General features: G+C 32.2%; 1 protein-coding gene and 1 long non-coding RNA gene across 5 annotated transcripts; both read right to left on the reverse strand.

Moving 5' to 3' along the window:
• Positions 1 to 2,727: 2,727 nt before the first annotated feature.
• Positions 2,728 to 10,498, reverse strand: LOC107021656. Of its 4 annotated transcripts, none has more exons than XR_003578747.1 (7): positions 10,192 to 10,498; positions 6,645 to 8,649; positions 4,980 to 5,107; positions 4,802 to 4,900; positions 4,314 to 4,511; positions 4,101 to 4,238; positions 2,728 to 3,457 (listed from the first exon to the last, which is right to left on the reverse strand). It is a non-coding gene; the product is annotated as an uncharacterized LOC107021656 (long non-coding RNA). The 4 variants fall into 4 exon arrangements; XR_001457059.2 differs by having other exon boundaries at positions 4,980 to 5,177; XR_001457057.2 differs by having other exon boundaries at positions 4,980 to 8,649.
• A 1,820-nt stretch (positions 10,499 to 12,318) lies between these two features.
• Positions 12,319 to 13,491, reverse strand: LOC114077535. The gene is made up of 2 exons (XM_027917568.1): positions 12,928 to 13,491; positions 12,319 to 12,540 (listed from the first exon to the last, which is right to left on the reverse strand). Exons 1-2 carry the CDS (start codon positions 13,489 to 13,491, stop codon positions 12,319 to 12,321), a joined length of 786 nt encoding a protein of 261 aa, XP_027773369.1.
• Positions 13,492 to 15,103: the final 1,612 nt, after the last annotated feature.

Consider the following 15,103-nt stretch of genomic DNA (forward strand, 5'->3'; position numbering starts at 1 on the left):
ATTTACCGAAAGAATTTGATATTATTTTATTAATCCTAGAAATAATTTTATAGAAGGAAGATGAAAATGAAGGTAGAAAAAGTAGGGTCTTTTAGAAATGGGTTTGGTTTGATGGATATGATTGAGAATGAAATTGAGTCGAATTACATGTGGACCAATAATCGTAATGCCAACACATGAAATTTGAAAAATCATTTTTTCCACATCAGTTTCTGTTAAAGGGAGGGGTATTTTTGGTTGAAATTTAACTCTAAGCGCATTTTTGATCCAAATAATTGGATGGAAGGGCATTTTTGATCCAATAGATGAAAGGAGGACATTTTTGAGTCATTTCTAATACCTTAAGGACATTTTTGATCCTTTTCCTTTTAAGAAATTTGCAATCGTATTTATATAAGTGAATTTATTAGTTTTAAAAAAATCTTATTAAGAGTGTGTCCCAAACCTTTATGCAAATCAAAATCGTATTAGTCAGGTCGATAGATGATATCAAACAATTAGTGATACCATAAAAATCATATAATGAATCAAGTGTGTGAACATTATTTTTTTTAGTTTCATATCGAACTATCCTGTGTGTCTATTTGATCTGTATTACCAAATATTTTTGGAAATAACTATTCGTTGTTTACTTTTTCTACATGAAATATTATCAGTGTTAAAGTAGGAAAAATAAACAATTGATAGTTGAGTTGCGTCTTGATAAACATTTGATGATAGTTCAGATAGAAAACTCACAAACTTAATAGTTCAGGTATTTAAAAAAACTAAGATAGTTTAAATATGTTTATGACACATATTTCTTAAAATCCGATAGAAGTGGACAGAGACATGTTATAGAATCCAACAAGACAGGATTCAAAAAGGGAATAAAAGTAGGATGTGAAACACAACTTTTCTTGTGATGTATTTATACTTTATAGATTCAAAATTTCAAACAAATAACAGGAAAATTTGGGGTGTAACTGGAATTTTTGTTAAATGGACAATTAGTGATTGCCTCACTTTATTATCACGAGTGGTATCTAAATTAAAGTAATAATAATATGACTAGAGATTCTTGTAACCTCATACTAAAATATCTCTGACCTAGCTTTCTTTTACTCTTTCGAAAGATTCATCTTCTTACTCTCTTGATAATCGAATTCACAATCTTAAGATCAGAGGCGGAGCTAAGATTATTTTCAATAAGGGGTTTAAAATCTATAGAAATAGATAGCCGAGGGGGATTCGACATCTACTATGTATGTATAAATTTATTTTAACCATATATATATAATATAATTTTTCAACGAAGGGGGTTCAAATGAACCCGTACAAGACAGCTGCGCCCTTGCTTAAGATTAAAGGTGAAAGATAATTATCATTCGAACAACCTCTTCTTTTGTAATAGTGTATTAATTTGAAACTGCTTTAAAATAAAACTAGGATTTGGGATAGCAAATACTAGCATGTGAAATAAGTGCTCCACCGAAAAAACAAGAGTATATAATGAAATCGTCACATCTCTATATTGTTTTAATTACTTTAAAATAAAAAAATGAGGATACTTAATAATCTTTTAATATTTCATTCATTAAGATGTTTCTACAACTTTTTCAACTTTTAAAAGTTAAAACTTTTTGAAATGTTGATTTGCTCCTTTTAATTCTCTAGAAACGTTTACATATATGATTCAAACTTCTTTTTCTAATTTCATCTTCATCTTTATAAACAAAGGTTATCGTATTTCTAAAATTATGAGTTTAGATCTACTATTCCCACTAATTTTGGACATCAAAAGTAGATTTAGAATATATAGATTTCCTTTTTTTCCTCTCTTTTTCTTGGTGGTGGTTTTGGACAAAGCTTATGTGTATAGCATACTTCCTAAGACTTTGTTGACAATCCAAAAGAGAGGTGTGGCAAATTTTATAATTTATTTTCTAATTGCATAAAGGAAGATATCTAAGAAAGCCAATTGTAATAAGATGTTATAGGCTATACCCCTTTTTCCCTTTTTTCTTGAAAGAAAAAGAAGTCAAAAGACATAGACCATCATAAGAGAAAGTGAGCTACTTAAATTTGGCTCAGATATCATGTGAGAAAAAAATCAATATCTCAATCTAATACTTTTAGAATTATTGTTTTAAGTCAGAGCGGTGCACTAAAGCTTCTGCTATGCACAAGCTTGGAAAGCGCGTGATCGCAAGAGCCTAATTGTACATAGTCTTATCCATGCCTTTCTGTCAAAAACTGTTTTCAAAACTTTTACCTTCGACCTCCTGATCACATGACTAATAACTTTAGAATTGTGATCTAAAAGACATTTAATTAAATTTCGCTTTTATGAGTTTTCACTTTGATTTTCAAGTTTTTAAAAACAATTCAAACATATAATTATACTTACTTGAAAACTCAAAAGTATTATCATACTTTTTTCTTCTTGAACCTTAACTTACATACCCCTATTTCTATATGAACAAAATACTTTTTTCTGAAAAAGGGATACTTAACTTACATACCCCTATTTCTATATGAACAAAATACTTTTTTCTGAAAAAGGGATAACGTGTGCTCTGTCTCATACTCTTCTTATTCATACTTGTCTATTGTGCAACTTTATATGGATATTTTCCTCCAATCCCCCCACCACCGACGGATTGGCTGTTAAAAAAGGGAAGACTTAACACATTTTTAAGTTGGTGCATTTTTTGAACAAGGAGTGTGAAAGATGCTTTAAACAAATTCAACAGAGAAAAGTAAATACATTATATAAAACACAAAGTGCATAGACAAATAGGGGCCAAAGAAAATAATATGTACTATCTTCTTGGGATGTGACAATATGTTATCAAAAAGGGACTCCAACAGTGTAATAGTGAGGCAAACCTCAATGAAGAGGTTGGTCCCTAAACGGGGTTTATGCAATGTAACAAGACTTGGTTAAGGATAAGAACTTGCAGGGTTCTAGGGTGGTAAACTTTCAAATATGCATGATTTTGGGCTAATCTCATATCGAAAAATGAGAAACCTCAGAACATTATACTCACTCTATAAGACTAAATAAAAATAATACACAAGTGCGTACAACATGCATTTATCTCCCCGGAGATGCAAACCTGAATCTATTTCTGCATCAATTTAGAACTGGATCCTCACTGCCTGACGCATGATCTCTGCAGTATGAAACCTTGAACCTTAGAAACTTTATACGTCAAAATTGTAAGCCTTCACAATAAGGGTGCGGGAGCATATGGTTGCAGAAGTTTCAGAGGAAAATGAGAACAATAGAGTGACTCCAAGAAAGCAAAATGCAGTCTGCCAAAATTGTTTAGTAGATGGAATATCTCGATTAAAAAGGAGTCACCATCATAAGGACTTGCTAAGACGAGGATAATGTTTGTCAATACTGTTCAGTTGATGAAAGAAGGGAATTTCTTTCTCCATCAAACAGTTCTCATCAAGGAAGTCGCTTCTGCAAAATGCAAATGAAATCTCAGGGAAGGGGAGCTTACAGGATGGATAAATATTTAAATTCAGTCAGTCACTATATGATAGCACATGAATAAAAGGTCAAAAAGAAATGAGTTCAATCACTAAATATCACACTTTTATACCAAACACAGAAAATCACTGATCACAAGACAATCGATTATACATGACAGTTGTAAGTACAATTCTGATCATTCCTTGCAATCATTATCAGCCATATTACAGGATAAGATAAGATTGTGAGAACTAATTAAAATTAATAAGAACTCTGACAAACACTAGCACCCTTCATGAATTCATTATGCAAGAATAGAAGAAAGTAAAGACTGAGATTAGATGGTGATAAACGGATTGAAGTTCAGTCAGTGGCTCTGAGCTATCTACGTCATTGTACATAATATTGAGTCTTGGGATCTTTAAAGTTGATGCTAGACGCTAATGGAGTTGTATTCTGGGTAAATAACTTGCATTACGCACAACCTAAGATACATGTTGGAAAGTTATCTAAAAAGACCTATAATCTCTTGAATTCATGCGATTTAGCAAAAGAATATAACACAATGTAAGTAGAGGAATTACATAAGCGATACCAAACTAATTAGGATGACGCTTTAGGGTAGACTTACTGGTGGAGGCATTCAATAAATGTAGAGTTCTCCACATAATGCAGCTTGTAACTTCTTCAGGTCTACCCCTAGAGAACTTCAGCAATGTGAAACGCTAGACAGGCAACAGTGTTTCCCCTTATAGGAGAAACAATAGATCTGAAAGTCCAAGACATTTTAGTTTCATCGCTGGTGAAATTATGAACAGATAATACACATTGATGAAACAATTACCTTTTCACATCCAGGGATGCTCTAACTTATGACTGTTAAATCATCATCCTCAGCTGCTGATAAGTCACATGAAACAGTAAATGCATCTATCCTTTTTGTCTGACATGTGGAGCTACAACCAGGCTTCTTGATAGCTTGACTATAAAGAATGTTTGCTCAACTTCTTGTCAACTGACTCAACTCAAACATTCATCACATCTGCAGGACCAATCATCACCAGGTTCACAGATAGGGTTAAAACTCTACGTTCGAGAAAATATGCAGATGCAACTTTAGTTCACTTAGTCATTCACGCAAACATATTCTTTACTGAGACAAAGGGAAACCATATATATAGTAATACCATCACAGGAAAGAAAATATGAACCAAACTTTACAGATGCATCAGAACATAATATCATCATCTACTGACTTTTCATTATCAAAATTGCCATGATTCCAAAGTTCCGCTTTTTTTAGGATTTGGTTGATTCCAAAGCTACTCTTACCTTAAAAAGTTCTCCGATTACACACTAGAGAACCTCTCACTGCTAAACTTGCAAACATCTTCCAAACCAGCTTCGGCAGTTCTCGTGTCAGGATTAACTCTACAGCATAAGCACATCTTTAGATTTTCTATAAGTAAAATAGGAGATGATTAAAGCAAAAGACTTGAAATATCCGTACAAAAGGAAAAGTAAATGCTTGCGAGGTCCTGAAAATTGTCCTTTGTGCTCCATGCTTTCGTACTTTTGTTGGTCACATTATTTGATTTTTGTTATAATTGAGTTTTGGCCTGTACTTAGCTGCTATATCTGGTTTTTGCATTATTTGATTTTTATCATATTTTGTTGAATGATCAGAACTTGGGCCTGTGTCATATAGCTGAAGAACAAAAAGAATTCTAAGGGTTATCATCAAAAGATAATAGTGATCCCGAGTCACTTTTGCTTCCAGTAATATGTAAAGAACATTGACATAAAAAAGTATGGGTTTAAGACCCCACTTAAAATGCCTGGGCCTTATGATTCAAGGGTAACTGCGAGAGTCTGCTTAGAACTCAGTTTGTTGAGTTTAAAGAGGTTTTGATCAGTGAGGATGTTGAGAAGAAATTTCGAAAAACTTGTTTTAGTCACTTTAAACTTGAAAAAAGATGTAGCTCCTTCAATTGAAGTTGATGCATAGCATTTTTTTTGTGCTGAGTCTTCTGTGAAAAGAAAAAGAAAATCTAGAATGATTATAACGGTTTGCCTATTTGTTTTGGCATTAACGAATTCATTGTCATGACTAGACGCCAATGTCACTCTCCCCTCCCTACACCCCTTAGTCAACAGTTAGCAGAAATTTTGTAAAAAGAGGGTGCAAATTTGGTTGATAAGTGGGGAAGTCTATTGTACTCATTGAAAAGATGATGGATCCAAGGATGATGAAAAAACAAAAGGTGACGGTGAGCGTGGTTTGGTTCTTGCATAGCATATTAAGTGCAAAAGATAATCATCAACTGGTTAAAAGTGGTGTCGAATAAAAATGTATTTGTTTCATATCCATGGGGTCAAATGCGCTTCAATCTTTCTATTGCATATCATTTAGAAGAACTGAATTCATCCAAGAGTATAAGGAGATCACCTTTCTATTATATCTTGGATGGATTCAATTCTTTAAAAGATATTCAATAGTAAGATTGAAACTTATTTGATTCCCGTGAATTTGAATTGAATATACTTTTATTCAAAGCCATCTTTTACACGTTGGTGTCTATCTTTTTTTTGTATCTTTTGCACACAATATATTATGCAAGAACCAAACCAGTCACTACCATCGTTTACTTTTTTGTCAGTTGGATCCTTTCCATTCAAAATGAGCTCAATAGACTTCTCCACTATATCAACCTAATTTGCATATATTTTTTTCCAAACTTTGTTAATTGCTAACCAAAGGAGGGAGGGGTTAGAGAATGACATAAGAGTTCAATCATGAATATATTGATCCCAAATACACAAGTCACTGTAACCACACCAAATCTACTATTTCTTTTCACAAAAGACTCCGCGAAGAAGAAGGCTACGCATCAGCTTCTGTGGGGGTTGTAGCTCCATATCTTTGTTCAAGGCTAAAAAGAGACCAAAACAAGTTTTTTTAAATATCCTTCTTAATACCCTAACTGATCAAAACATTTTTAAACTCAAAAAGTTGAGTTCCAAAGTTGACACTCACACACAGTGACCCATGAATAGTAAGGCATAGACACGTTCAAGTGGGTCTTAAAATCCATACTTTTCATGTCAATAGTCTTGATGCATTACTGGAACCAAAAGAGCCTCAGGATCACAGTCATCATTTGAGATACAGTACCTTTAAATTATCATAGCCACCAAAATCATTATTTGACCTAGCAACAGCTGCTCATCGGGCATCCCTTTTAATCATGTTGTTTTTATCTATTTTCTGTTCTTTCTAATGTAGCTGCCGTTCAATCCTCAACCATATTTTTTGCTGATGTGCTGTCATTTCTTTCTTCTTCTCCTTTAGATGAATGCTCACTTGTACTATGATCAAGTTTTTCTTCAAATCATCAATCATAGTTATGTGTTTATCTTCTTCTTCATGCGACTGTTCAGTTGCACTCTCACCATTTTTTTCTTCTTTGCCTGACTATTCACCGCTATTCTCATGTGCTTCTTTTTCACCAACCAATTGCTCATTACTTAAAGGCACCATGATTTCCAGAGGTACAAAATCAAGAACCTTAGTTGTTTGCTCAGAGTTATTTGCTTCCTTAGTCAACTTTTCCAGTGATGTGGTAGCTTTTTTACTATATGTACCACAGTCAACTGTCATCACCCCTAGCTACCATTTATAATCATCACCATCTACTATCATTACCATATAATATTTGGCTCTCGAAGTTCAAACTGTGTCCCACACATTGGGACAGAGGGGATAATTTTAAATAAAAGACAACTTCTATACATTCAGATGTTGAGAAGACAAACAATTTAAATTATTTAATATTCATATTTTAACATTTAGATATGTATTAGGAATCATACTTCTATATCCTAATTTACAAATATTTAGATATGTATTAGGAACTATACTTCTATATTCTAATGTACATATTAATATTTAGATTAATCTTAGTAAAAACATATGAGTTCATTTTGTCATAAATCTTAATCATTCATATTTATTCAGACTAATAAAATGGCCTTGCACCTTTTCATTTGAATGGGAAAAGAAAACCTAAAACAATAATAAGAAGTGAATAGTCAAAATTTTCCTTCAAAGTTCTAAAATTCTTTTGAAATATGGTTATCAATGAAGTTTAATAGTGTAGGCTTACGCTCGACTGCCCTAGTACTTCCTAGTTTAATCAAACTTCAGAAAAATACAAGAAACTTCAAACATGTTGTACTTTCTATTTTCTTGTCAGTCAAAACACTTTGGAGTTTGGACCAGACAAGTTTTGTTGATAAACTAGTTATTTATGCCTGCATTCTTTTATATGACGATGGTTTAGAACCTAAAAGTTGATAACTAGCAGTGCAATGCCTCTGAATATGATGCAATTCTACTATTAACTGTGATGCCTATGGGAATCATATTTGGAGTTCAAGATTTTACATAAAACCTCAGTGACATATGTGTCCCAGGTATTGAAACATGAGGGTGGAAGATTAGCACAGAAATGTAGACCACCTAATTGTGAAATATGGGTCAGGGGTTTCACTCACAAAAGCAGGCCTCCATTAGTAATATGATGTACAACCACTCCCCCACCCCCCAAACAAAAAACCACTACTAGCAAGGGCATTTACACTAGACTGTCAATATATATGAATTTTCATGGCTTTAGGTGATAAGAAAAAATAAGTTGATAATTGTACTTCAATTGACAAGCTATGGACAGTCTGCAGAATAACTTCAGGAGCCATCCAATATGGCGTACCCTCATTGACTTTGTAAGGGTCATAATAAATAGCAAGCCTAAAACAGTTAGGCAATTCAGTTTTCAATAAATATCTCAAGAAGCAAAAACAAAATGAATAAGGCAGCGAAGCCAGAAATGCCCGTACCAATTCAACAACCTTCTTTCATATACCAAATTCAAAGATAGTTTAAGGCAGCCTTTAATGTAAACTGGTAAGTGTACTCCCTAAATGAATTGAAACACACATCTCATTGATTCAGTATGCAATGGAGATTCCTGAATGGAGTAAAGCAAGTTATAATATCCAATAACTAACAATACTGAATGAAAGAATTACCTAATATCTCTGTGCATAATTCCATTCTTGTGCAACAGTGCAAGTATTCTAGTCCTTAATAATAATTGTACGGTATACATTCTTATAACCTGATTTGCCAAACAAAAGATGGAACAAGAAGATTTCAGGAATTTCAAAGGCAACATTGTGTTCCAATACGCATAATTCCAGTTCCAGTTGCATCATGTTAAGGTATATGGAAATAAACAACTAAGGGTACAGATGGAAAGCGAAAGATCACAGAAAGGTATGTTGATGTTCACTAGTTTATCAGCCAAACAACCCACATAAATAAGTGTATTATTAAATAAATAAGAAAAAGGAAACAAAACAAGGTGTTTAACCTCCCTTGTTTTATTGAGTGACTATAGTAGCAAGCACCAACAGATTCAGGGAAATATTCAAATTTTCCCAAAAATGACAAGATTGAACCCTCAGGAACAAATTCTAGCAATATATTTAATGATTATGCCTCTCTTGCAGTTCTCAGATATGTCTGAGAAACAATACTACAACAGCAATATACCCAGTGTAATCCCAAAAGTTGCGTCCGAAAAGGGTTGAATGTATGCAGACCTTAACCCTGCATGGGAGGTGGAGAGATTGTTTTTGGTAGACCCTCGACACAAGGAAAAACATTTCACAGCAAGCCGAAAAAAGAAATAACGGGATCTCTGAGAAGCAAAAAGCAATAGAACAGTAAAACGACTTTCATCATACACCTTACCTAACTTGAGACAGATTCTTAAAAGCTATGTTGCTCAGACTCTCCGAAAATGATGCCGGACCCGTGTCGGATCCTTCAAAGTTACACTACTTTGGAGGATCCGACACGCACACGTCGACATTTTGGAAGAGTCCGAGCAACATAGCTTAAAAATATCCAGTTCTTCTTCAAGCTCCCCAAACATGAGTCAGACTCTTAAAATTGTCAAGTTCTCAGGTTGCACCCACTGAGATTTCTTAAAGCAATAAGCCAGGATCCTTGACGTAGAACTCACAACGTCATTTATCAGGAAAAAGTAACTAATGTACTTGGCATTGGGAAATTTCTTCTTTAAATTTTGTCTTAAGAAATCATTTTTGGATCACTTTCTATACTTTGTTGGGTAAAATAGTAAGTGACATATGATGATTGTACAAGGTGGAATATAGGGTATGAGGAGAATATTTGGTGATACTTCTGATGTGAAAAGCTGTGAACAACGTCCAAAATTGTTAACTGAACTAAACCACAATTTGGAAGGCAAAAAAATTTCATTCATATCTGATGGAAATCAATCACCTTTAGTGAAAAATATAACAAAACGGAACAATAGAAATTGATTTCATCAATGAAAACATTCTCAATTTAATCAAACACAATCCATAATTAACTAGTTTAACATTTATGCAACAATTTAACTGAATTTTCGTCCCCCACCCTATCTAAAGAGATTAGAAACAACATTAAGCTATTACGTCAATCAAAATCTCTTACTTCCCATTGAAACACCATTAGCAGCAAAAGATAACATTCAATTTGGAAAATCCCGAATCTCAGCAGCATAAAAACACATATATCCTTTACCAACAGTGATAAGTAAAAAAAAAAAAAGTTGACAAAGAAGAAGTTAAAGCGGAAATTTTACCTCCGACTATGCGAGTGAGTAACTCTCTGTAATCAACATTCATCCCCCATATAAACCCTTCCAAAAGCACCGCATCTTGCAATTGGCCGAAGAGCACATATTCGAGTCTTTGACGAAAGTTCATACTTGATTCCGGAATACATTGTATAATTTATTGTTGAGAGGTTCGGGTGAACAAACTTCATGAACTTATATGTACCTGGTATGTAGCTACAACTTTTAGAGCAGAAGAAAAATTATACAGCAGAATACTCCTACTCACTTCATCTTAATTTGTTGATCACTCTTTTCTTTCTTTACTAGGGGACCGTAATACGGGCCCAACACGAAAAATGTTATATCAAAACTTGATATTCAGTAAAAATTAAATTATTATTTCGTATTATAAAGTGTAAGATGTATAGAAAATAAACTTTGTACATATTATTTAATTGTTTGATAATATACTAAGGAGCCAAGTTTTCAAAATAGGTATATACATTTCATTTACATTATTAAAAAAAGAAAAAATTACTTAAATACACAACTATAAGTTTAGTATTGTCTAATTTTTCCTTCTTTTTTTAAATATTACATAATTCCTTTTTTTTTTATTTTAATAGAAGTTTAGAGATACATGGTCTTCTCTCTCCTATAACGCACACTTCCCCAATATCATGCCTATTTTTTCTCCACTAAAACACTCAATCTTCTGAATCACTTTTTGGATTTTGAATTATTACTTTTTCTCCACTAAAACACTTAATCTTCTGAATCACTTTTTGGATTTTGAATTATTACTTTTAATTAAACACGTTTCACAACATTTAATATGCAATTTTGAATTTCAAAATTCAAAAATCTGAAATTTCTGAAAATTGGAACTACCATTGTTCTCTGGTTCTTCTTCTTCTTACTTCATCATCCGTCTCTGGTTCTTCTTCTTCTTCTTACTCCATCATCTGTTCTTCTTTTCTTCTTCTTTTCTTCTTGTTCATCGTTCTATTACATCATATTAATGGATCCTTTTACGAATAGGAGGATTTATGATTCGGACGATGAAAATTGAAAAGAAAATAGAAAAAAGTCTTTGCATGATCCTATGAATGTGGGGAATCATCTAAATCAAAGGTTGCTAAAATACACCAAAAAGAGAGAAAAGCATCAGCAACCATTATTGTCAGGCCGACATTGCTTCGGGTATGTCTTTTTTATACTTCTTTTAAAATTGTTTTTAAAATTATAGTACGTTTGAACATATCTTTATAGTGTGTTATAGTGTTTATTTATTTTATGATATATGAATTAATTGCGTGTCAGATGCCTTTCTATGTATCACGAGTATTTGAAATTGTTATCATGTATCAGACAATAAGTTTAATATATATCGACTCAGTGTGTTATAGTGTTTAGTCGATGCATTGATACATGAATCAATTGCGTGTCACATGATTTCATATATATCATGAGTATTTGAAAATAGTTATCATGTATCAGACAATAAGTTTAATACAGATCGACTCAGTGTGTTATAGTGTTTAGTGGATGCATTGATACATGAATTAGATGTGTATCATATGTTTTTTATGCTATATGAATTTTTGAAAACTGATATCATGTATCAGTAAGGTATTAATTGTTTATTTAGTATTAGTTGTTTTATTTAGTATTTATATTCAATATCGTTAAAAATTATTTTTTTTTCAAATTGCAGCCACTCAAGTACAAGATAAAAAAGATAGCAACACATCCCATAAGGTTTGCTGTCAATTTTAACAACACTTTTCTGAAGGACTTTGAAAAATATATAGGGGAGAATGTAATCCAACTGTTTAGGGATACAATTTTTGGATCCTTTTTAGATATTACTAAATGTAATTTTCAGGGCCAAATCACTAAGTGCTTGTTGTTGTTAGAGTTGGAACAAAGCAACCCTAATGTGTTGCATATTAGACATTCAAACGGGTGTATCCTAAAATTTGGTATAAATGAATTTGCAATATTAACTGGACTTAAAGTCAAAGGCAATACCAATGATTTCCAATACCCAGAATCAACTAATTGTATGCTTTTCCAAAAGTATTTTCCTGGTGCAGTCAATAGTGTTACCAAGTATTTGAACCCCATAGAATTCTCTAATATCATCAATTATATCTTTCGGAGTATAAATTCGTTTATGATTGACCAATTTTTAGCAGTAACTCCACTTACAAATCCAACTGTTGCTTGGACCTTGGTTAATACCCTCTCCCTCATCGGACACGTATGTTCACTATTGAAAATTTTAACAATGAAAACATCAGATTTTTTCCTGCAGGACGCCTTCATAGTCCAACCACATTTGTCTGAAAAACATACCAACACATAGCTGCGTACGTTTTTTCAGCATATTAATACTTATAGCAATTACATCATATAATATATTCAACTATAATGTTTAAATTAATCAAACAATGAATTACACAAAAGTATCTACCATTTTCGAAGAAAATTATTTTTACACGTATCAGAACTTTTTACTATGCTTGTTTAAATTGATATAGTCCTTACTATATCAGCAGTAGTAGATTAAAGTATCAATATAGTTAACTCAATGAATAAACTTAACGAAATAGTGAATCATAGATTAAAACAGATCTAACTTAAAATATCAACGAACTAATGATACATGTAGATTTCCATAGCAAATAGTAATGTTTCATGTACTAATTTTGAACAGCATGTAAATATATATATATTCCAAACACTATCATATCTTTGTTGATCAGATCTCTTTACTTTGCAATTGAAGTTGTTCTTTATCTTATATTTCGTCATCACATCTACAAGTGTTGCTTTATCCTTATATATCTGACCTGTCTTCACATCTAGACTATCTGAATTGATTATAACATTTGTAACTCCAAATTCTGGATTTTCATACGAATCAAATAAACTAGATTCAACCATTGCCAAAGCCTCTGTATCATGTGTTGTGCCTTCTACACATGTAATTTCTCCACATGTTCCATCAAAGTTATGTACAGTACCACCAATCTTTTCAATTGTGTCAATACATAATGGATACATTGAAAATCCTGGCTCATTTTTTTTCAATTCTAAATATAGTCTAACACTCATATCGTTCTTAACCTTCATCGGACAGGAGTTACCTTCTACAATGTAACGAATTTCAATATCTTTCCATGATACATCAATATCCAACTCGGCTGCAATTGCTGCTTTGAGATTAGAAAACGAAATTGAATCTCCAGCAACGATTCCGTCGATTTTGTAACTTTCATACTGTAATTCGTTCACCCAAATTCCTGAATGTCTCATCAAAATTGATGTATTCATCATGTATCATCCACAATAACAACAATCAAATTTGTATTTTTCGACTTTTCATTGGATGTTCATAAAATTGTCTTCAACCTAGATGATATAATCTTGAATTTTCAAAATTTGAAAGTGTTATTCAATTACGTGCTGAATTAATGTTTCTTCATGATCTGTTACCGTAGCTGAAGCTGATTTAAATAACCAACTTAGTTTACCATGTATCACAATGTAATAATGTATCACGCGACGGTCATTTTAAGGGATTATTAGTAAATATTAACGGGACAGATTGTAATTATTATAGTTCACTATGGAATTCCTTAAATTTTAACTTAAAAAAATGAATGCTTCGTACGGAAGGATAACTAAGGTTTAGTCTTAGTTATGTGGTCTTTTGATCCTAACATTGAGATCTGTTACATTAGGTTAGAGAAGAGAGATTAGTATTCATAAAAATATTAGATTGAAAAAATGATTGAATCATGATTAGTTGTTACGCACAAATGTAAGTACAGATTTATCACTTCAATTTTTTTAAGTTTATAAAAAATATACATAAACCAATCATATCCTCGATAACGTAGCAAAAGGTGTCTCTATCCATATTCCACGATGAAATTAAAATACAAAAAGTAATTGTAAGCAAAAAAGTGATCTGTATAGTTATAAGCTAAAAATTAAACATTTCAGCTCCATTTTAGAAAAGATTCGATTTCTAGCTTGAGAAGTACTTAACTATCTAGCCTTCACTTAGCCACCTAAATTTTACTTAGCTATATTACAGTACTAAATACTAATGCAAAGGATTTACTCAACCTTTGATGAGTCATTGTTGACCAAATAGTCAATTCCTTTGATGGTGTTTTATCTTCTAATGAGGTTCTTCCTCAAGTCATTAAGGTACTAATTAATTATTTTTTTTGAGTTTGAGCTTAAAATATGAGAAGTATTTGAGATAATATAAAGGGACTAATGATCCAGTCTCCAATTATACTTTCTTTTTTCGTTTCCTAAAACTGTGTTGTACTTTTTTTGAAGTCCCCAATCATTTTCCTTGCTTGAAGTCCTATTCAACTGAGCTTTATTTGTTTGTGCTTCAACAAAGGAAATTTTTTCCTTATCAATCAGCTTGCATCGTATTATAGTTCACGGCGTTTAGCTTGTTTCATCCTCACTATTTTTTTCAAGCTTTGGTCTATTTGTTTTGTTCTATTACACATTTTTCAACACCACCTTCTTATCATTGGTTAACATACAGAATTATAAACGTACTATATATGTACGAATTCAATTTTGATATGAAAATAGTACTTACTAATTGGAATATTATATAGTCACACGAACAGAGAATTAGCTCGCAAAAACTGCAATTGCCAAGAAAAAAACAGGGTTAAACAACAAAATATCAATAATCAACTTCACAAATTCAAAATCGCAACAATAGAATAATCTGAGATCAAATAAAAATTACTTAGAAAAAGAAATTATCAAAGAGATGTAAATAATAAAATTCCGACATTATTCATAACAAGGGAAAAATAATTTTGCAGATTTGCATCTCAATCAAGCTTAATTAGAGACACAATAATCAAAGTGAGACTTCTTTCCT

The sequence above is a fragment of the Solanum pennellii genome, chromosome 6, assembly GCF_001406875.1.
Source record: "Solanum pennellii chromosome 6, SPENNV200".
Classification (NCBI taxonomy): domain Eukaryota; kingdom Viridiplantae; phylum Streptophyta; class Magnoliopsida; order Solanales; family Solanaceae; genus Solanum; species Solanum pennellii.

Excerpts from the sequence above, each read along its gene's own strand:
- LOC114077535 (XM_027917568.1), bottom strand. The coding sequence starts at position 13,491 with ATGAGACATTCAGGAATTTGGGTGAACGAATTACAGTATGAAAGTTAC. Across the intron at positions 12,541-12,927 it reads TAAAGAGATCTGATCAACAA|AGCTATGTGTTGGTATGTTT; the intron begins AGATATGATAGT and ends AAAAACGTACGC.